The sequence below is a fragment of the Ctenopharyngodon idella genome, chromosome 7 (genome assembly GCF_019924925.1).
Source record: "Ctenopharyngodon idella isolate HZGC_01 chromosome 7, HZGC01, whole genome shotgun sequence".
NCBI lineage: Eukaryota > Metazoa > Chordata > Actinopteri > Cypriniformes > Xenocyprididae > Ctenopharyngodon > Ctenopharyngodon idella.
Window position 1 is genome coordinate 30,748,684 of NC_067226.1, and position 22,212 is coordinate 30,770,895.

At 36.7% G+C, this 22,212-nt stretch overlaps 1 protein-coding gene across 2 annotated transcripts; it reads left to right on the forward strand.

Annotated features, from left to right (window-relative positions):
* The first annotated feature begins 340 nt into the window (after positions 1 to 340).
* Positions 341 to 21,902, forward strand: cers3a (ceramide synthase 3a). 2 transcript variants are annotated; one of them, XM_051901576.1, is made up of 11 exons: positions 341 to 655; positions 5,359 to 5,540; positions 6,544 to 6,661; positions 7,313 to 7,431; positions 10,976 to 11,033; positions 12,638 to 12,688; positions 13,232 to 13,324; positions 13,634 to 13,762; positions 15,214 to 15,320; positions 15,485 to 15,638; positions 19,900 to 21,902. In XM_051901576.1, the coding sequence occupies exons 2-11, from the start codon at positions 5,368 to 5,370 to the stop codon at positions 20,029 to 20,031; spliced, it is 1,134 nt and encodes a 377-aa protein (XP_051757536.1). In that variant the 5' UTR covers positions 341 to 655; positions 5,359 to 5,367; the 3' UTR covers positions 20,032 to 21,902. The 2 variants fall into 2 exon arrangements, with proteins under 2 accessions (XP_051757536.1, XP_051757537.1); XM_051901577.1 differs by lacking the exon at positions 341 to 655 and adding an exon at positions 725 to 856.
* The last annotated feature ends 310 nt before the right edge of the window (positions 21,903 to 22,212 follow it).

The following is a 22,212-nucleotide window of genomic DNA, read 5'->3' on the forward strand; positions in this document are numbered from 1 at the left end:
TTCTGTGTTATCATAGTAATCATAATGTTAATCATGAACTGCATAGAGCCAACATAATTTTTTTTGTTTACTTTTTATGCACAGATTCTAACACTGTGTTTGGTCACCACTTGATGTCCAATGTAAAGATTGTGTCCTGAAGTAAAACAAGTTGAGATCCACTGCTATAAATAACTGAATTAATTCCAGGTAGTGAATGGGTGCAAGTACAGGCAACGTGTTCTGCCGAAACACACCCCATGTCACTGAGTCACTGACTGTCTGTAAGTCCTTTTGTCTTATCTGGTTGCGTATATGTTCACACACTATCTCTCCCTCACCTTGCAGCTTTATCAGTTGCACAATGCAAATGAGGCGAGTCCTTAGGGCGCAGTTTTTGTGTGTGCGTGTGTGCATGAGCGAACCTACAGAATGCCTGTTAACCTACAGAAGGTAAGGAGGAAGTAAGTAGGGAGGGGAAGAAACAAGTCAATTGCTACTAAGGCAGGGGTGTGACCGCAAAGAACTTCAAACAAAGAGTATTCCAGTGGGTCTCGAGAGCAGCGGTGCTGTCATGTTACACACTTTCCCACCGTCAGCAGTGGAACGCAGAGCGAGCGGCGTGAGATTAGACGTTTACCTGAACGCTGCACTGAACTGCTGACAGGAAGCAGAGGTAAGCGTGTGGGTTTTCTTGACCTTGCGTTAATGCAGTGCCACTGGTTGTGACATGGCCAGAACAATCTTGAGTTTTAAACAAGAAAAATGTAGAAAATAAGAGGACTTTTATGGAAGATGTTTGGAAAGTGTCTCAAATGAAAAGTAGAGCTTGTGGAAACCTGCCTGTTTAAGAGCTTTTTGGGTTTTAAGACTGGAAGTAAGTGTTAAACCCAGGTTTTCTGTTGTTTCTATTTGTATTTAGGCATTTTGAGAAGCTTCGGGTTTGTTTCGTATAATCCATTAGTAGATTAATGTCTCTTTGCTTTGGTCTGTTGGTTTCATCTGCTCGCATTAAATTCTTTCTTCTTGCTTTCTCCCGAAATCTCTTGTGGTTGGCTTGGCACTAATCAAAATGTGATTAGAAAATTCTTGACCAGATTTAATCGAGATGCTGTGAAAAGACGCCCCTTATGAAAGAAATAAATAACTGGTCAAAGTAGAGGATATAAATCTTTGACACTTCAACTTTAGCAATTGCAAAACACCATCATGGTCTCTTTGAATTTTAAGAGTGTTAAAATGTGTTTTACAAATGACAACCGCATTTTAAGCTGGGTTATAATGCTAAAGTTTGATATTTTTTATGAGCTTAAGTTGAGTTTGAATTATTCAGTTAATCTATCCTAGTTTCTTCCTATCAGAAATGGTTAACAAAGAAGATAGTAGCTTTGTGATAGTGTATCATTAGAGTTGTGTTTCACAGTAATGGGGTTGAAGGGACTGATGATAATAATAATCCTGTGTTATCTGTACATGTGGAGACAGCTTTGTTTACTCAGCATCTTGTTCAAACAGACTCTGAGCCCTTTATGTTCAGTTGACATGGTGTTCTGGTCATTCTCTTTGGTCATAGTACAGTCAGGGAGAAAGACTGCCATTGATTGCCTGATCAAAGCCAAAATAAAATAAAGGAACAATTATATTATGGTTAAAGGAATGAGCAGATATATTAAAATATCATCAGACTGCAAAGGTCAGCCATTAGTTATGAGTTTAATAGTTTGGGTTGGTAAGCTTTTTTTATGTAAACAGCATTTATTCGAATTTGAGTTCTTTTGTAACATTATACATTTCTTTACTGTCAATTTTGAGCAGTTTAATGTGTGCATGCTGAATAAAGTATTAATTTCTTTAAAAAATAAATCAATAAATCTTACTGACTCCAAACTTTTGAACAGTAGTATATATGTATACTATCTTTGTAATCAAACATTTTAAATGCTACATCTGTTGTCTGATAATTTCCAAACGTCAGCCAATTAATTGCCCTTGCTGATAAATCGACATTTATTTCCAAGTCCAAAATGGATAAACTAAAGTTTTATTCACAGTTTTTTTATCTAAAAATATTTTTGCCAATAACACGTCGGTGTGTCCGCCATCTTGGAACAGTCAACGTGTCGTCACTCACAGTAAGAATCAATGATGCCACAACATTGCGTAGCTTCAGGTTGTGAATCTGTTGAGATTTAAGTTCCCAAAGAAATGGGATAACCTTTCAGAGGTGTTTTTATATGTACTATCATAATATTACAGGTTTTTATGCTATGGTAACTTTTTAATGTCTTGTTAGCTGATGCCTTCATCTTGTTGTATTGTGCTGAAGTCTATTGCAGATATAGATATTCATACACAGTCAACTTTCTCTCGAATGTTCACGGACCGGTGTTTTGACCGTTCCAATATGGCGGACGGCTTACATTTATCGGCCCATTGGAACAGCCACTAATGAGGCGTGTGTGAGTGTGTGTATATATATGTGTATGTATGTATTATATATATATAATATGGTATAACCTGCTTTATATGTTTCACCACACTTTCAAATCACCTTTGTGATGCTGTATTTAAAAATTTGGCCAAGCCAATCAATGTTAACCCAGGATTTACAGTACAGTTTAATCTCAAAACCTGATACCCAGGATTAATTACTAACCCAGTCTGGACAGTGTGAAACTTGAACTAAAATAACCCAGGATTACGTTATAGTTCAGTGTCTGTGACATACTTTCACTTGTGAGAGCCTCATTAATATTTCCTTCTAGCACAGCTTCGGTGTGTTTGATTATCACAACTAATACTTAGACGGTATTAACTTGGGTGTGAGGTGTGGTTACGCATGGTGTAATTCACTAAATGCATCTGAACTTTAAATCAACACAATAACATGTAGGTTCACACCAGCTCTACTTGTATTCCCAGATCAGGTGGCTTCTCAGGTGTGTGTAGGTACATAAGTGTGTGGTTTTGCCTTGAGTCAGCATCGACCCTATTAAACACTGTTTTCAGTAGCAGCAGAGCTGTTTTACAGTAAACAAATTGGACAAGTTCTTTGTTAGGGCTCAAAAACTGGATTGTCAGAATCTGCACAGTTATAGCCTATAACAAGAGCTACAGAATCTCAACCATTTTAACACATACTTTCATGAAAGTCTCTGCATAATTTGATAATTGACCTTTTATTGTGTGATATTATCAAGATTCTGCTTTCAGCACATTTGTTGTAGGTGTAGATGGATGCAGGAGAGTACTGTAAAATAATAATGAAAATAACAAGGATCTGTTTTGGTTTATGGCATAAATCCACAGCACTGAACAAGCCTGATTTCATCATGACTGCTTATGTGTCTTTAAAGGCTATATCTAACTCTAAAATTACTCATTTATTTCTTGATTTAAATTATATATTCAGCACACAAGTTTGGAGTTTTTGTCCTTAATCAAAATTTTAACCTCCAATTTCCAAATATCTCCTATTTCATTTCCCAAATCTTCTTTCACATCTCTCTTTAAAAAAATAATAGAAACATCTTTTTTTGTAAGGTTCTAAAGTCTTTTACTTTTATGCTGTATGAATGTATGCTACAATGAAATGTTTATTAAATTATGTACTGATATGTAGGTATCAATAATAATAATAATGTTTTATTTATTTATTTATTATTATGAAACTTGATGCACTGATGTATCATGAACATTAATTCCAGGAATACAGTGCCTATAGAAAGTCATCATACCCTGTGAAAATCTTTACCTTTTGTCACATTACACCCTGGAAAATAAAATAAATTAAGTCTAGCTGTTTTGAGCTGTATGTACACATTATAACCATCAAAGTGAAAATAACATTTTAAAACATTCTGAAGGATTATTAAAAATTAATTACCTGGTTTGGTAAAGCGTAGTGGTTTTGATTACTTCAGAATAAAACCAGCTGTTTCTTGAAGATTCCACTGTTAGTAGTGAATGGTACTGCAAAGAATTCACCATGGTTGGGAAAGTGCTTTCAAAAGGCCTCTGGGATAAAGTTGTAGAAAGGCACAAGTTAGGAGAAGGCTACAAAAACATATCGAAGGCTTTAGCTCTCCCTCTGAGTACTGTTCAGAGCATCATTAAGAAATGGAAAGCGTATGGCACCACCAACACATTGCCTAGTTTAGGCCATCCGTCCGTCCATCCAAACTGGATGTCCGAGCCAGGAGGACATTGATCAGAGAAGCTACCAAGAGGCCAAATGCAACTTTGAAGGACTTAGAAGTCTTTATGGCTGGGACTGGTCGATCTGTGCATGTGACAACTACCTCACAAGCTTTACACAAAGCTGGCCTGTATGGCAGGGTGGCAAGAAAGAAGCCTTTCCTGAAAAAAATGCACTTGCACTATGCAAAAACACACCTGGAAGCCTCTGATGCCATCTGGCAAAAGGTGCTATGGTCTGATGTGACCAAAATTGGCCTCTTTGGACTGAACTCTATGTTTGGCGAAAAGAAAACACAGCACACCACCCAAAACACACCATACCTACTGTGAAACATGGTGGTGGCAGCGTTATGTTGTGGGGGTGTTTCTCTTCAGCAGGGAATGGGTGATTGGTCAGGATTGAAGCGAAAATGGATGCTGCCAAGTACATCCAAATTCTTGAGGAAAACCTGCGTCCCTCTGCTAGACAGCTGAAGATGGGCAGGTCATTCACCTTCCAACACGACAATGATCCTAAATATACCGCCAAAAGAACAACGCAATGGCTTAAGGATAGGAAGGTGAATGTCCTTAAGTGGCCAAGTCAGAGCCCTGAATTAAATCCAATGAAAAAAAATCTGTGGATGGACTTGAAGAGAGCAGTCCATTGCTGCACATCACAGAATTTGACTGAACTTGAGCAATTCTGCAAGGAAGAATGGGCAAATATTCCCCAAACTAGGTGTGCAAAGCTAGTACAGACATATCCAAAAAGATTAATGGCTGTAATTAAAGCAAAAGGTGTCTCTACGAAGTACAGAGTAGTTTTCTAAACCCTGTTATCTTAGTTTTTCAGGGTTTTGTTATTATTCATTTTCAGAACTGTTGCCTATTTCTTTCCTTTTTTTGTTGTAGGGCAAAATTTATAAATAAAGCTGGTAGTTTTTTTTTTTTTTTTTTTTTGATTATTAGTCTGTACGACACATATGTATTAACTATTTCAAAGGGGTATGATGATTTTCTATAGGCACTGTATGTATTAAGAGTGTAAATAGTGTCAATTTTGATTTCATGTTAAATACACTCTCACTTTCTCCATGAATGAATTCAGTATTCAGAGTGTTGGCTGAAAACACTTTATTTATAATGTGATACGTGCAGTCTTCTCTAACTGTGCTTGTCATCTGCTGTGTTCAACAGATCGTGGTCATGATTGGTATGATTGGTGAGTGGTTGTGGTGGGACCGGCTATGGCTGCCGGGGAACCTCACGTGGGCCGATCTCAAAGACGAGGAAGGGCTCGTCTATGCCAGAGTTTCCCACCTCTACGTCACTGTGCCGTATGCTTTAGTCTTCCTGCTAGTCAGATACTTGTTTGAAAGGTGAGCTGGTTGTGGAATTTCTATGATTATGTTGCAGGAAATAGAAATTTAAATGGAAATTTGAGCGATCACCCCAGGGTGTATATTTCAACGGACAGCGTGAGAATTTGTAAATGATCCACTTTTGCAACAGATATGATATGATCAACTTTTCAAGCTAAAAAGCTCATTTTTAAACTAAAGCTACCCATTTGAAGTAGGGAGCTACACTATAAGCTGACAAAAAATAGGCAACTATATTGACATTTCTATATAATATATAATGATGGTTTTTGGCTAATCTAAATACAAAATACAGGGTGAGGCGTCTCAGTCAGCTCCGTAGCTCCCTTCCCAGCGATATGGCAATGTTGTTGATGTATATCTGAACATATCTGTATTTATAAACAACAGCAGCACAGATATCTTTCTGACATTAATTGTTTGTTATTTAAAAGTATATTATGATAAATACTTTGATTGTTACATATCCCTGCAACACTATAAATGTTAGCTAAATTAAGTTCATTACCCATTCCTAACAATGTATGTTTATGCTGAAATATAATTAAATAATGGTTTGTTTGTTTTTTAAAAAAAAAATCTATCGCATGTCATTAAGTGTAGTGAGTTGGCTCACGTGATTTATGTTTTGCACTTCAGAATTTTCGGGAAGGAAATATAGTGAGCATCGATGCTCCCTGGTTGCATTGTGGGACTTTTTAGGGAGCGAATGTTTCAGTGCACTGGAAGGATTCTGTGATTGAGACAGCCCTTAAAATGGCTGACTCCCTAATCAGTGACCTGATTACTGAACTAGGGAGCTGATTGAGACGCACCCACAAAGATGTATACACTATTACCTACACTAAATCTTAACTAAATATTTAACAAAACATTTCACTATGAAAAAGACCTAAAACAGCTATGTTTGATTATTGATTATTCATGTTTGGAACATAATGGCAGCATATACTTGATAAAAATATCAATGGTTTAATTCTACTAATGTCTGTCTGATTAGGTTAATAGCGACACCGCTTGCAGCTTCGCTTGGCGTTTCAGAGAAGACCAGATACAAAGTGGAGCGCAATGCTGTTCTTGAACATTATTTCATTACAAAGTCAAAACACCCAGGACAGGTAACGTCTTCTCTCACTTAACAACATATCATTCTGAACTTCAGATCCTCATCAGGTTTAAAGTGGCCTATGGCTTGATCACGGTGGATCTTCACTGTTTAAGACATCATTTAAGGCAAGATTCTCTAAAGCTTTTTTGGAAACATGAATTTAACTTAGTTCCATCCAGATCACATGATTTATATTAGGGTGTTTTTCCTTCTTTTTTTAAAAATTTGTTTTACCCACCACCTATAAATATTACATTTTACTATATTTAAGATTTAGATTTAATTGTTGAATTATTAAAAAAATATATATCAAACAAATTAATTATTAGATTAAATTATCAACCCAGATCAAGTACTTGAGCTTGACTAATGAAGCAGTTTTGGCTCCTTCAGAAATTGATGCAATGCCTTCATGTAATAGTCTGACTGGATGTGTTTGATAAGAATTTTTTTTCAAATGTTTATGTAAATCTGGCAAACCTGTGTAGTTTTTTTGTTTTTGTTGTAGTAACATTTGGCAAAATAAAGCCATAATTATTGCACCACTTTTGATAATAAAAATGCCACTTTTCTGCAGAAGATGGTTGCAGTGTTTAATGAATTAACAACACACCATATGAACAACACACTTACCCTTCTGATCTCTTCCATCTCTTATCAGGCAGATATTGATGGCCTGTGTAAAAAATGCAGCTGGTCAAGTAGACAAGTGGAGCGCTGGTTCAGGAGGAGACGAAACCAGGACCGTCCTAGTGTTCTAAAAAAGTTCAGAGAGGCCAGGTATGAAATACACATAAACTAATATGACTTACCACATAGCTGTCTGGAATACTTGATTGTAATTGTTCAAATGCTGCATTCTGTTGTCATATTTGTATAATTTGTATATTGTATCATATAATGAAGATAAACTAGTGTTCTAGCAGTCTTCAAACATGGCTCTAGAAATGGCAAGGACATGGGTTTGGTTTTCAGGGAATGTATGCATAACATAAAATGTAAACCTTGAATGCAAGGGTATCACACACAGTTTCTACCAATCTCATGATAATCTTGAGTACCTGAAGAGTAGTATTGCATCCTTCATATCTCCCAAAAGTCTTTAGTTTTATCATATTTATAAAAGATCGATACGCTGTACCGAGTCTTTCCGAAAAAAGCTGAGCTCCTGGAGGCGTGCCTGCCGTGGGCAGAGTGCACACAGCTTTTGCGTAGAGATCGTCTGCAAGCTGCGACATCATTATAAATAAAAAGGGAACAAAAACGTTTGTGTTGGTTACATTTTATGCACTTGAGCGCCGATTGCCAACAAAACACAGACATTTGATGCAGTTTTACTCACCACCCGCGCAATCTGCAAATCCAGCGCCGAACTGGGACTTGTTTACAAAGCATTCATCACCGAAATTCCGGGAACAAACAAACACACATGCACAACTCCGTTGCTGTCCCAGAAAAACAAACTTCATCCACTGTTCCCTTAACGCTGGGTTCTTTGGGAAACTGAAAAAAGGTCATCTTTCCCTCACAACCAAAAACACACTCCTTTGGTGACATTGTTGAAAAATGTCTCGGCTTCCGTAACCCAAATGAAGCGCATTTATGGGCGTGCTCTTGCTCTGGGTGATGTGTGTGTGCACGCTTATCAGGGCCTATACAAGGAATTCCGCCCTTTATTACGTGATAAAGGGCCATACTCAAAAAAAAAAACTCTCTGAAACCCTGGTCCATAACCAGGCATAGAAATACTCCGTCATACAACCAACTCGTGTTTTGAAACTTTGGCCATGTTTAGCCATGTAATGCATGAAATAGCATTTCCTCCCCTCCCTTTAATAAAAAAAGTCTAATGCTAAATGTTAGTGCCAAAACCCGTTCCAAACCTTTAAAACCTTCGTTCATCTTCGGAACACAAATTAAGATATTTTTGATGAAATCTGAGAGTTTTCTGGCCTCCGATAGACTGCAACGTTATTGCCACTTTCAAGGCCTCGTTATTGGCCAGCTCCTGCGTCAGCTTCACACGCATGCATTGTGCTGCTCACGTGACCAGCGCCGGCCAATACTGAGCCGGCGTTCTGATGTAGAACACAAAAGCGCTGCACTGTGTGTACTACGGGAACATGTAGGAGACTGACAGGAAAGAGAAGAAGTTGTTGTATAAAGTAGTTATTTTTGTTTGTTTTTTGAGCACAAAAAGTATTCTCATCGCTTCATAAAATTTAAGGTTGAACCACTGTAGTCACATGGACTAATTTAACGATGTCTGTAGACCTTATGTAGCCCCGCCCTTTTTCAGCGCTGCGCTCGTTGTCTTTTGACTTCCGGCTTGTATTTCCACAGCGATCTTATGTATTAATGAAAGAACTGCTCATTTTAAAATCTTCCCGGTCTACTGACATTTGTTTTAAACATAACAATGCTCATGATAACTTTCATTAACTGTACCACAGGTAAATCCACTTCACCAGCGATACCATAGAAATATACAGGGCTACCGCAAAAACGGAAGTTTAAAGACAATATTCTAAAGATGGCGGCGCGCTTTTTTCTCTGGTAAATAAGGTCTATACTACCTTTCTGGGCCTTACTGCTCCTGGTGTGTGTGCATTCAATACTCACCGCTGTGTGTGTCTTGTGACTGAACCTCGTGGATCCTCAAACTGTCGGTAAACGTTAGCTCTAAAAAAAAAAACTGGTTCTTTAAATGAGTACAGCGTTTACTTTATTGAAACACGATGTTTGTAAAAGCTATATTTGAAGAGCCGACAGGGTTGTCAGTCTGGTATTTGCCCTCATATACAGCCTGTCAATAGCACTTAATCTCTTATTACAAGATTTTGGCCAAATGTATTAAACGACAGGAAAAACTGAGCGCCCACATATAGCTACAGTAAACGTTGTAACCTGTAAATTGATGGAAACGTAATGCTAAACTGCCTCAGATGCGGCCGTTAATGACTGACAAAACACAAATCCCTGACATTCGCTGGTGAAACACCTAGTAACTCCGTTTGAGCTTGATTTTGGTAAAATGTTAATAATATAATGACACGCAAGTATCTCGCCATACATAAAGCCACAATACTAACTTTGACAGCAAGGTGTTTAACTAGGCCTATAAAAAAAAAAAAAAAAAAATCTTGCATAGTAGCGGTTCTACACTAACCTGCAATTTTCGCTGGTTTCAAAACACACCACACTGGATATTAATTACTGGATATTAACTGCCATTAATTTTCACAGTACTTTAATGGTTGGTGTTGGTGACATATCCTCGGAAAAACTCCTGAGATCCAAAAGCTAATGCCAGCGACTTTCCTGACTGAGCGCGGGCATTTCACTCACGTTAAGAAAAAAAAAGAAAGAAAAAAAAATTCACTCACGTTGGTTTGGACGCATCAAGTTCACATTTGCATAGTACTAGCCTATTTGAATTCATGATTGGTTGACTGGCAAATTAAAATATTACACAGAACATTAAAACAACGTTATTAACCGGTTAATGGTATTTTCAAATAAGCGCTTCTGTTCAAGAATGATTCATCTTGATTTCGTTTCCGTTTTTGTTTATGTTCCTGTTAAAAATTCGTTTGTTTCCGGTTTTCGAATCCATTCGGAGCCCTGCTAGAAATCACACTTTCAAAATTGGGCTTCTCAAAAATATATGAACCCTGAATTAAAATAAGAAATAGTTGCACAAATGGCATAGGAAGTAGGATTCAAAAGTAAAATTATTTTATTTTATAATATATATTTTTTTATTTATTTTATCATTTATTTTCATTAAGAAATCAACAAAAACTCAACGAGTCTGAGAAAGCTACAATAATCCAAATAGATAAAAATTTTTTTGCCTAATTTATTTTTATACAATTGTTTCTTTACTGTTTTTATTTTATAAAACAATAACACTTTACAATAAGGTCTCATTTGTTAGCGTTAGTTAATCCATTAACTCAAATTAACAATGAGACAGAGAACAGACATCTTTTGATCTGAAAAAAATGTATATTAAATGTTGAGATTAACATTAAGATAATAAATGCTGCAGAAGTATTGTTAATTCTTAGTTTGTTAACTAGTTAAATAATATTAACAAACAAACCCTTATTGTAAAGTGTCACCTATTAAACACTGTTCCATATGTAATACCCACAATGCACTGCAGTGGTCATTAAGTCTAAACAAGGCCCGAAACCCAAGTGGTTGCTGACTTGTTGCTGTGTGCTTCCACTGTCCAGACTAGTGTTGATTAGTTGTTTTGATCTGAATGTAATCCCTGATCACATGAGCATTCCTCTCTGTTGGGTTGTCTCTATAGTTGGCGGATGGTGTTTTATCTGGGGGCGTTCATTGGTGGAATCATAGCCCTGTATGATGTAAGTTTATCCTCTCCCTCTTCTCACAGTTTTCCTTGTAAAATGAACCTGTTAACGTATTTCCTTCTGCATATCTGAAGTAAGAAATATGTGAAAATTTTGCCTGTTTTCCTGTACTGATGATTGACATGATTAGGACCATTGAAACTGTTCTGTGATCAGCTCTATGATGCCCTCAGGGACTGAGAGCTCTAATGTGAGTGAAGCTTCTGACAGATGAGCACTGTGGGAAATACAGATCGATTTGAAACACACTACATAGGCAGCGTCATACAAATGCATACACAGCGCCCAGGAGGACGCCACTAACGATTGATTTTAATAGAATTTGGTGTTATCATGTTGCTAAGTTAATGACACGATACATAGTTCAGACAAACATTGGGTAAACTAGTTTATTCTTAATTAAATTGAACTATTTATATTGATTCTTCCTTTTGTTACTGCATGATTTATACGTATACTTGCATTCAGATTGAAATATTGCAATGCATTATGGCAGTGATTCATTCTCAACCATTTTGACTCCAAGCCCCCCATTATCCACAACAAAATTTGTTTTCAAAATTAAGGACGCTCATGGTTTCTGTAAATTTAAAAAGTAACTAAAACTAAAATTTATGCTTCCAGAGCTGAATGGATGCTGAATTCTTAAGGGATCCCACTCTTTTTGCGATTTAGGGGGTGAGGACAAGGATTTAAAAAAATGTTTTTACTCACTTTCTACCTGGCAAAATATTTTGCCATTTCTTGGAAAAACTAGAAAATTGCATATAGATAAAAATGCTCATGGCGTTTTAATTTATTGACTTTTCCAGGTCTAGAATTGCACTTTTAAAATCAGGCATCTTCACATATCCAGGTTTCCAATTTCAACACTATAGTATAGACCTTATGTAGCCCCACCCCTTTTCAGCGCTGCGCTCGTTGTCTTTTGACTTCCGGCTTGTATTTCCACAGCGATCTTATGTATTTATGAAAGAACTGCTCATCTTAAAATCTTCCCGGTCTACTGACATTTGTCAGTAGACAGGGAACTAATTATGATAACTTTCATTAACTCTACAACAGGTAAATCCACTTCACCAGCTAATTATTCTTCAACAGCGATGCCATAGAAATATGCTACCGCAAAAACGGAAGTTCAAAGACAGTATTCTAAAGATGGTGGCGCGCTTGTTTCTCTGGTAAATAAGGTCTATAGGAACCTTGGTTCTTCAAATTGAAAAAAAGAAGAAAAAAAAACAGTTGTTGTTCTTGATATTTAGTTGTTTTAGTCCTTTTAAAATTGGTTTTGTCTTATTTAAATCATTTTAAGTCATCTTGAGGCCCTCTTAGCCCCCTGGTTGAGAACCACTGCATTATGGGATTGCCTTTGGGAGTAGTCTTTGTGTTGGGATCATCCCATCGATGCCTTAAAATGCACACTTTAGAACACAGTCACATTGCAGCTCTATAGAAACTGTCATAAATACATAAATAAAAAGCTAATTTTTCATGTCAGAAAATAATGTTTAGAGTTTAAACTTTGTTTAGAGTCCCTGTTGTCATAGATTTTGCTGTCAGCTGATCAGTATTTTAATTGATTCCTCTATTTATCACAGAAACCCTGGTTTTATAATTTGCGGGAGGTATGGAATGGTTATCCCAAACAGGTAAGCTCCAGACTTCAGATCTTTAATTTGCTTGTATTTGTTCCAAGGGATATTTTATTGTTCATATTACCTGCACTAATAAGAGCAGGTGAGAATTTGCTCACTTTGACCCGGCCCCGATAAAGTGTTCACGCAATGCTCAAATTTACGACATGGCTAATAAATAAGGCAGATAATAATGCTCACGCTTGTTCCAAATCAAACATGGCCATATTTAGAAGAAAGATGGTTTTTGTTGGCTCAGCTGAAGAGTTTTTTTTGGAACCGTTCATTCGTTAGTTCCAGGTTGTAATCAAAAGAACAGTGATATCATCCAGATTGGCACTCAAAACATTGAGTTTCCTAGAATAATCACTAAAAAAAAAGTACCCTCTTCAAACTCCCGCTGCATCAAAGCACAATGAATTACACAAAATTCACATTGAGTTGTATCTCGGATCAATCAGACTCTTTTACATTTTCCATCATAAAAATGTAACGGTGGTCATACCTTGTTATTGTGCATTTCTCTGAGAGCTTATTGTTGTGTTTTTGCTTCTGCAGTCCATGCTAGAGTCGCAGTATTGGTATTATATTGTGGAGATGAGCTTCTATTTGTCGCTAGTGCTCAGAATAACATTCGATGTCAAACGAAAGGTCAGTATCATGTTGATCTTATTCTGCATAATTATACCCTCAGGATTTTAACTACTTAAAATCTTTCAAATTAAACTTCAAACTATGTTTTGTTTGAGCCTAACCTTTTATCACATGACCTAGAATAAACATCTGATTATTATTTAAAAAAATAAATAAAGATGCACAATGAAAGCTATTGTAATCTATCATTTAAAACTAGATTGATTTGTTGTTGTTTTTATTTCAGATTCAGATCTCATCTAACCGCACATCTACTTCTTTCACAGAGAATGATTGTGAACATTTTTTGGTAAATCTTTATTTCAGGACTTTAAAGAACAGATCATCCATCATTGGGCCACACTGACACTCTTGGCTTTCTCCTGGTGTGGAAACTACATCCGGGTCGGGACCCTGGTCATGCTCATTCACGATTCTTCAGACATTCTTTTGGAGGTTAATAATATGATAAATATGATTTTTTTTTTTTTTGATTATTCTTTTTTTTAGGCTTTTACCACTTTACCTTTTTATTAGGGTTTTACCTATTTAATGGTGTCTTTAAGAATGTTTATTAAAGGGTTAGTTCACCCAAAAATGAAAATAATGTCATTTATTACTCACCCTCATGTCGTTCCACACCCGTAAGACCTTCGTTCATCTTCTGAACACAAATTAAGATATTTTTGATGAAATCTGAGAGGTTTTTTTTATCCTCAAGAGAAAGCAACAAAATGACCACGTTCAAGGTCCAGAGAAATAGTAAAGACATCATTAAAATAGTCAATGTGAATACAGTGGTTCAACCTTTATGTAATGAAGCGACGAGAAAACTAAAACAAAAATAACGACTTTATTCAACAAATTTCCTCTCTACCCTGTCATTCTCCTAAGCTGTTTAAGTTGAAGACACATTGCAGTACTTCCGTGTTTACGTCCGAACGCTGGCTCATTATTGGCTGGCCCCTGCGACAGCATCACAGCATTGTGCTGCTCACGTGAACAGCGTCGGCCAATACTGAGCCGGTATTCGGACATAAACATGGAAGCTCATCACTGTGTCAACTGCGTAGGAGACTGACAGGGAAGAGGAAAAATTGTTGAATATAGTGGTTATTTTTGTTTTGTTTTTGCGCTCAAAAAGTATTCTCGTTGCTTCATAACATTAAGGTTGAACCACTGTAGTCACGTTGACTCTTTCAACAATGTTTTTACTTTTTTTCTGGACCTTGAAGGTGGTAATTTCGTTGCTTTCTATGGGAGATAAAAAACCCTATTTCATCAAAAATATCTTAATTTGTGTTCCGAAGATGAACGAAGGTCTTACGGGTGTGGAACGACATGATGGTGAGTAATTAAGGACAGAAATTTCAATTTTGGGTGAACTAACCCTTTTATTAATGTCACAATAGTTTAGAGTCAGTATTAAAGTCGCCATGAAATGGAAGTTGCGATGGGCTTTTCTTCTGTGTGACGTATATCCGAATGAAACAGCTTCTGGAACAAGAAAAATGTAGGGTGGGACTTGATTTTGTCCATGGGGAATTGATTGGGTGGTTGTGGTTTGCTATTGGTGGATCTCATGTGAGTGACAGGTTGCCCCGCCCTCGTACCAGTAAACACATCATCAGAAAAAAGAAGAGATGTCACTACAAGAGGGAGGGGAAGTTATTTTGATTAAAGATTATAAATGCACGTGAATTAAAAAAATAAAATAATAATAATGTGCACGGATAAATCATTTATAATAAACACTGCAATATTCCAGGATTTTGAACAAGATTTTGATTTCATGGTGACTTTTAAACAGTGCAAATTGAATGACTGATTCTTTCTTATTGGTTTCATACGGTTAATGTTATACAGCTGAAACTGCATCTGTCTGTTTTTGTGTTATTTCTCTGCAGTCTGCCAAGATCTTCAACTATGCCAAATGGGAAAGAACGTGCAATGGCATCTTTGTGGTATTTGCTGCTATCTTCATAGTCACGCGGCTCATAATATTTCCATTTTGGTGAGAATTTTGTGTGTGACTATTTCCATCTTTAAGCTCTGATAAAGAGTTTCAGGTGTAGGTTATATAACAAACAGTATGTGCATTATTTGTTTATTCCTACCGATATTATGAAAGGCTGTAAAAATCTCATTTTTATGTTGTCTCATGTATCTTTATTCCAGGATCATTCACTGCACATGGGTTTACCCGCCCGACTATTACCCTCCATTCTTTGGATATTACTTTTTTAACTTCATGCTTGTCATCCTGTTGATGCTCCACATATTCTGGGCCTATCTGATTCTGCGTATGGTGAAGATGTTCCTTTTCGGAAGTGTAAGTTGATCTACATTTACATTTGGGAATGTTTTATTTGTTTAAATTCATGATAATCATTCATACACATCATTCATACTTTAGTAATAAAGTATACTTATACAATATTTGGTAATTAATTTTGGGTAGGCGTATTTTGAGATTTCTTACTGTACATTTGTAAACCCTGGGTTATTTATTTTTTTCAAATTTATGCAGTTAATAACATTGATTTGGCAAATAGGCTACTGTATGCGTTTTGTTTTTACATTTGCTTGTGCGTCTGTGTAAATGTTATGACATAAATCTTTTAAAACATGGTACAAATAAAAGGACAAAATGAAAGTGAAATGCAGATGAATGTATGCATCACTTTTCGATATGTTTAACACAAAACATCTGTGATTGTACAAAGCTCATTATATTTAATGAGGCAAGCATTGAGGCAGTTTATGATTGGTTGTCTGTTGCTAAAGAACTCCTATAACATTTTGGCACTTAATACGTTTGGCACTGCAGTTAATTACGGATCTTTATAACACATGGTTAAAAGCATCGCTAACCTCTTTCAAAATTACTAGTGTGAAACCTTGCTTTACCCAGGGTTAAAAAGACATTAGCCTGGGGTTAAGTGTTGCGTGAAAAGCCTTGAATACATTATAAAACCATTTATAAAACTGTTCCAGTTGCAGCAGATCAAAATGACTCAAAAGCCTGTAGGCCATGTGTCACTAACAAATACCATTAACACTATTACTTTACCACCCTCTGGCTAGTTCTCAATCATCTCAATAGACAGAACCGAGACCGTATGACTTTTAACAAGTCATAAAACTGTGCCATATATTCAGTCTGGATAAATTTCTGGATGCTCTGACCTGCATGTGAAAGGACTGTTTTTTTTTTAAGAGTTCCTGACTAAAGCTGTATAAAAGAAAACTTGTCTATATATATATATATACGTTGTCTTGTGAGCTGGTACCGTTTCAGTTATGACAGTTTATTTTTTTGTCCCACTTCCTATTGTGATTATAATTGCATCAGTGCTGGCTTTACCTGTCTAGTTAACAATCCCATAATGCTGGTTATACCAGTGTGGGTTGGTACAGCCCAGGAGCACAATTATATTTATGCTGCATGTAATCTTTTGAGTGCTAGGTGAGCGGAAATGGAGATTAACACTGCTATTAAATGTGGTCATCTCCAGTTTGTCAGTTTGGTAATGTATGGGAGTGACAACCGCAATCTGCAAACAAAACTGATAATTAAGCCCAAAGTATACTTCACGTTTTACACGTACGCGAGGGTCAGCGTGACCCGAATTTCGTCATCAGAAGAGTACGCGCGCCGTACATTTTTGTACTTTGTACACACAGGTCGCACATGCGCATTTAATTTTTTTTTCAGTAATTACTTTATCCACAAGGTGGCAACCGTGCCCTGTTGTAACAACAAAATCCTGTAGGAAACACTGCCTTAATTAATGTGAAGCAAAGGCCTATGCAGTGCATTTATTTACAGTTACAGGCAAAGTCATCCTGTATGAATTATACTCCAAACACAAATGATGACATGAGCTTGCAACGGTGACTGAGTTATCCAGGTCTGTGCCGTTGTTCTGTTATTTCCCATTACACTCGTGTTCTGATTAAAATAAGCCCTGCCAGCCTGTGTTTAGTGCTCTATTGTTTTCACTCCAGCTCAGTCTATTGAAAAAGGTGAGTCATAATTTGAGAGTGATTGCTCTGGCAACGTACATGATCTCTCGCAAATGCAGAGCGGATGAGGGATGCCAGATTCAATCGCTTCTCTGCTCTGTGTACCTGCAGCCTGTTGCTCAAAGGGACCTAATTAGTCGTGATTTAGTGCACATCAGACTGTTCGGATTCATTTACTATGGATGATGGATTGTGTATTTGCGCATCTGGTTTCTACAAATGGCTCGTTAGGTTAATGTTTCAAGATTGGCTGTATTTTCTGATTTCAGATGTTGTGGTTTTCATTTTGGTTTTGTAAAGTACAGGAAGTTCAAAGATCAGCTTGCTTATTGTTTGATTTTCAAATGTTTGCTAAGCTAAGGACCAATAAACCTACTGCTTATATATGCAACATACTTTTGGTTAGTGATTTAAACAAACCTGTAAACAGTAACACTTTACTTCTAAAGCATTCATCAATCTCAGTTCATTTTAACATTTATTAATACAGTATTAGAATCAAAAGTTGGATCTCTTAAATTGTTAGTTCACCCAAAAATGAAAATTCTGTCATTTATTATCCCTCACCCTCATGTCGTTCCACATCAGTAAGACTTTCGTTCATCTTCGGAACACAAATTAAGATATTTTTGATGAAATCCGAGGGGTTTCCGTCCCTCCATTGACAGCTACACAACTACCACTTTATTTAGTGTGTAATGTTGCTGTTTGAGCATAAACAACATCTGCAAAGTTACGACGCTCAAAGTTCAATACAAAGGGAGAAATTTTCTTGTAAAAAATTTGCTGTTTAAGGACTATAACAAACGGCTGGTAGGGACTACTAAAAACTTCTTCCCAAAGTTTACATAAACCCTGCCCCCGGGAACACGCAACAAAGGGGGTGAGCCCATGTTGGGCTGCTTTAGAGAAGAGGAAGAGTTGTTGTAGTAGAGTGTTGTTACCATGCCGTCATTTTACGCTGGACTGCTTCACAAACGAGGGTCAATTCAATGTTGGATTTGCACAAAAGATTAACATGACGGCACATGCTAGTCAATGAGTTGAATCAACTCCACAGCAACTACATAAATTTATCCACTAACCGTTCAGAAACGTCCAGTTGAATTCTAAAAAACTTCTTCCTGAGTCTCTCCATCAGTGTTGACTCCGGTTTGATCAATGTAAGGATGAACACCGTTACTGACAATCATTATTTTGGGTGCGTGAGATTCTCCAGCTTTGTTGTTGTTGAGCAACCGAAGCACAAGCTGTTAAAGCTTCGGCTTTTTTTCTAAAGGGGGCCGGGAGCAGCATATTCGCATTTAAAAGGACACACACAAAAATGGCGTGTTTTTGCTCACACCCAAATAGGGGCAAATTTGACAAGCTATAATAAATGATCTGTGGAATATTTTGAGCTGAAAATTTACATACATATATTCTGGGGACACCGAAGACTTGTATTATATCTTGTAAAAGGGGAGTTATAGGTCCCCTTTAGTAAATAATGTAACAAATGTATTACTCATTGTTAGTAAATGCATTAACTAACCTTAAAGGGTTAGTTCACCCAAAAAATGAAAATAATGTAATTTATTACTCACCCTCATGTCATTCTACACCCGTAAGACCTTCGTTCATCTTTGGAACACAAATTAAGATATTTTGATGAAATCCGATGGCTCAGTGAGGTCTGCTTTCACAGCAATGGTACTTCCTCTCTCAAGATCCATTAATGTACTAAAAACATATTTAAATCAGTTCATGTGAGTACAGTTGTTCAACTTTAATATTATAAAGCGACGAGAATACTTTTTTTTGCACCAGAAAAACAAAATAATGTTTTTTTCAAAACACTGCTTCATGAAGCTTCGGAGCTTTACGAATCGAATCAGTGATTCGGATCGCGTATCAAACTGCCAGACTGCTGAAATCACGTGACTTTGGCGCTCCGAATCACTGACTCGATTCGTAAAGCTCCGAAGCTTCATGAAACAGTGTTTTGAAATAGATATTGTTAAAAAATCATTATTTTGTTTTTTTGGCACACAAAAAGTCTTCTCGTCGCTTTGTAATATTAATATTGAACCACTGTACTCACATGAACTGATTTAAATATGTTTTTAGTACCTTTATGGATCTTGAGTGAGGAAGTACCATATCTGTGAATACAGGCCTCACTGAGCCATCGGATTTCATCAAAATATCTTAATTTGTGTTCTGAAGATGATCGAAGGTCTTACGGGTGTAGAACGACATGAGGGTGAGTAAATAATGACAGAATTTTCATTTTTGGGTGAACTAACCCTTTAACCAATGGGACTTTACTGCAAAATGTTACCTATTAAACTGTGGCATGTAAAAAACAAACAAAAAAAAAACACTCAGACCACATAGCAACACCCTGACAACCACCCACAACGCCCTAGCATAGTTTTGCATGGGTAAACACCAGTCAAATTTTCTTTCTCAAATTTGTTTTGAATATGAGAAATAAAAGAATCTTAGATGTTGTGTTCACTATAAATGATTATTGTTTATTTTTAACTCCACCCTTTTCTTGTATGCATCTTTCTTGATAGTTAACCAAAGATGAGAGAAGTGACAATGAAGAAGACGAGGAAGAGGATGGGGAAACCAATGTGACCGAGAACAATGACGGACATGTGAAAGTGACCAATGGCTGTGGAGGAGGCGGAGCTAATCATCACTGACACTGACACATCTTTCCTTAAACTGTGAAGGACTTTGAACTGCCCTCAGGGATGCAAAGAGCCAAAAACATTCTTTTGATTTATTTCCACACAGAATATGCCAGAGACCTGTCAAAACAAATTGCATCTTCTAATAACACTGAAAACACGTTTATTTTCTCCACACGGCTTCACTGGAGGTGAGGCGCTGTGTGTCTTGGCTCCCATCCCCCCCCCCCCCCCCCCCCCCAAGAACTAAGAACTTTTTTATTGTGGCACAGGATCACATGGGTAATTATGAAAGAACACTGCACAAAGAAAAAGAAACTCCTCGTAAGATTTAATAGACTCCTCATTGTTTTTGAAGCTCAAAGATCACGTCACACTGGCTGCCCTCGCTGTCTGGCATCATCCATCGAGGCTTCAACCGCTGTGCTGCTGAGTTTTACATCAACCTCTGCTGTCCAACGGAGTGTCTATGAAGAACTGAAATGAAATCTCAAGTCTGCATTTCTTGCAAGTGATTTTGAAGAAGAACATCTACTCTTGTATCACTTTAACCTCTGGACTCTGGAGCTTCGGCTCTAACAGTAGACAGCAGACGTATTCTTTTAGTGTCTGCATCGGATGTGTCCAACATTGTGGCTTGATGGTGTTCACACTGCATAAACTTTTGATGGCTGGAGGCCCTGAGTCTCTGCACTGCTGGTTTCTTGTATGCATTTCTATGTGTACTCTGAATCTGCACTCCCATTGGCAGTCACCGCATGACACTCTGCTCAACTCAAATCACCAGCTGTCACTGAAAATGAAGGACTTTCAGTCAGTCAGAGGTTTAATAGTCACCTTCAGATGTGTGTGCCACAAAACCAGAAGTGTTATTTTTAAAATAGCTAGTTTTAAAGGTGTTAAAACATGTTTTAACTTTTTTACTTGCTCCACAAGATTATCTTCAAACTAGGAATGAGGAAATCTCACAATTCCCAATTCCCCTAACCTTTTATTATCGTAAAAGTGTAGTAACCATATTTTTTGGCAGATTGATTACCATTTGTATAACCACAGTTTTACCACAAATACCATGGTTAAACTATGGTTAGTGTAGCAAAACCATGGTTAATTTGAGTTTAACTATAATCATGTTTTCTTGGTTTTATTTGTAGTAAAATCATGGTTAATTTTCATAAGGGTTGAAGAATTGGCCCAACCTCAGGAAGCTGAAGTGGAATGACAGGAAGAGGAATTTATTGAATTGTAATTTAAACAAGTGTGAAGTGTTTTTTCAACCTGGTCCACAAAAGGTAATTTAAATATGTCAATTAAATGTATAAATATGAAATATACAAACTAAATCTATCTATCTGTCTGTCTGTCTATTTATCTGTGCCTTCAAACTATTGCTCTGCTATGACAGAAGTTGAAATATAAAAGTTCTGATGCTCTGCTCGTGTTTAGCGTAGACACGTTTTCATAAGATAATATGTATGTGACTTAAAACTACGTAAGTATATCTGAAGAATGCTGTATGTGATAACTCTGAGATTGTTTAATAAGTCTTATTGACATTTTATAAACTGGTTTAATACTCACATGTGTGAGTGACTGATTTGGCAAGTGTTTTAGGCTATTTACTCAGCTGATATGTGTATGAGAGAATGACAAAGAATGAATTGTGGTGAATGAGGTAAGGCCTTTGCAAAAAAAAAAAGTATGACAAATCATTTTTGTTTTTCTGGGGTGATGCAAAGACCCACAGATCAGCAGAGATGGTTTTGAGAATTTATGTAGTGCATTTACTGTTTTATGCACTGAAAATGTGAAGGCTTCATTGAAGGATATAATTTTTTTTAAATGTTTATAGTTTTATTGTAATAAAGATGTTTTTGATCTAATATTTCAGTAAACAATATTATAATGCTTACCATATCTTTAGTTAATGTTCATTTAAATAGATAGAAAAGTCACAATTTTTTCCTCCCCTACATGTTTTATATGTTCTACAGACCCCCAGTTTGAAATCTCTGGACTTTTGGGTGAAATTTCCCCATAAAAAATGTTTTGTTGCTCAAAACAGATATTATGTAGATATATTACAATCGATTCTATATATACGTTTTATTATAGATATAGATTTTACATAAAATGTGCTTGTGTATAATTTTTCCAAAAGCAACATAACAGTGAGTAAATGACAACAGAAAT

Excerpts from the sequence above, each read along its gene's own strand:
- cers3a (XM_051901576.1), top strand. The coding sequence starts at position 5,368 with ATGATTGGTATGATTGGTGAGTGGTTGTGGTGGGACCGGCTATGGCTG. Across the intron at positions 7,432-10,975 it reads AAAAAGTTCAGAGAGGCCAG|TTGGCGGATGGTGTTTTATC; the intron begins GTATGAAATACA and ends TTGTCTCTATAG. Across the intron at positions 13,325-13,633 it reads CATTCGATGTCAAACGAAAG|GACTTTAAAGAACAGATCAT; the intron begins GTCAGTATCATG and ends TCTTTATTTCAG.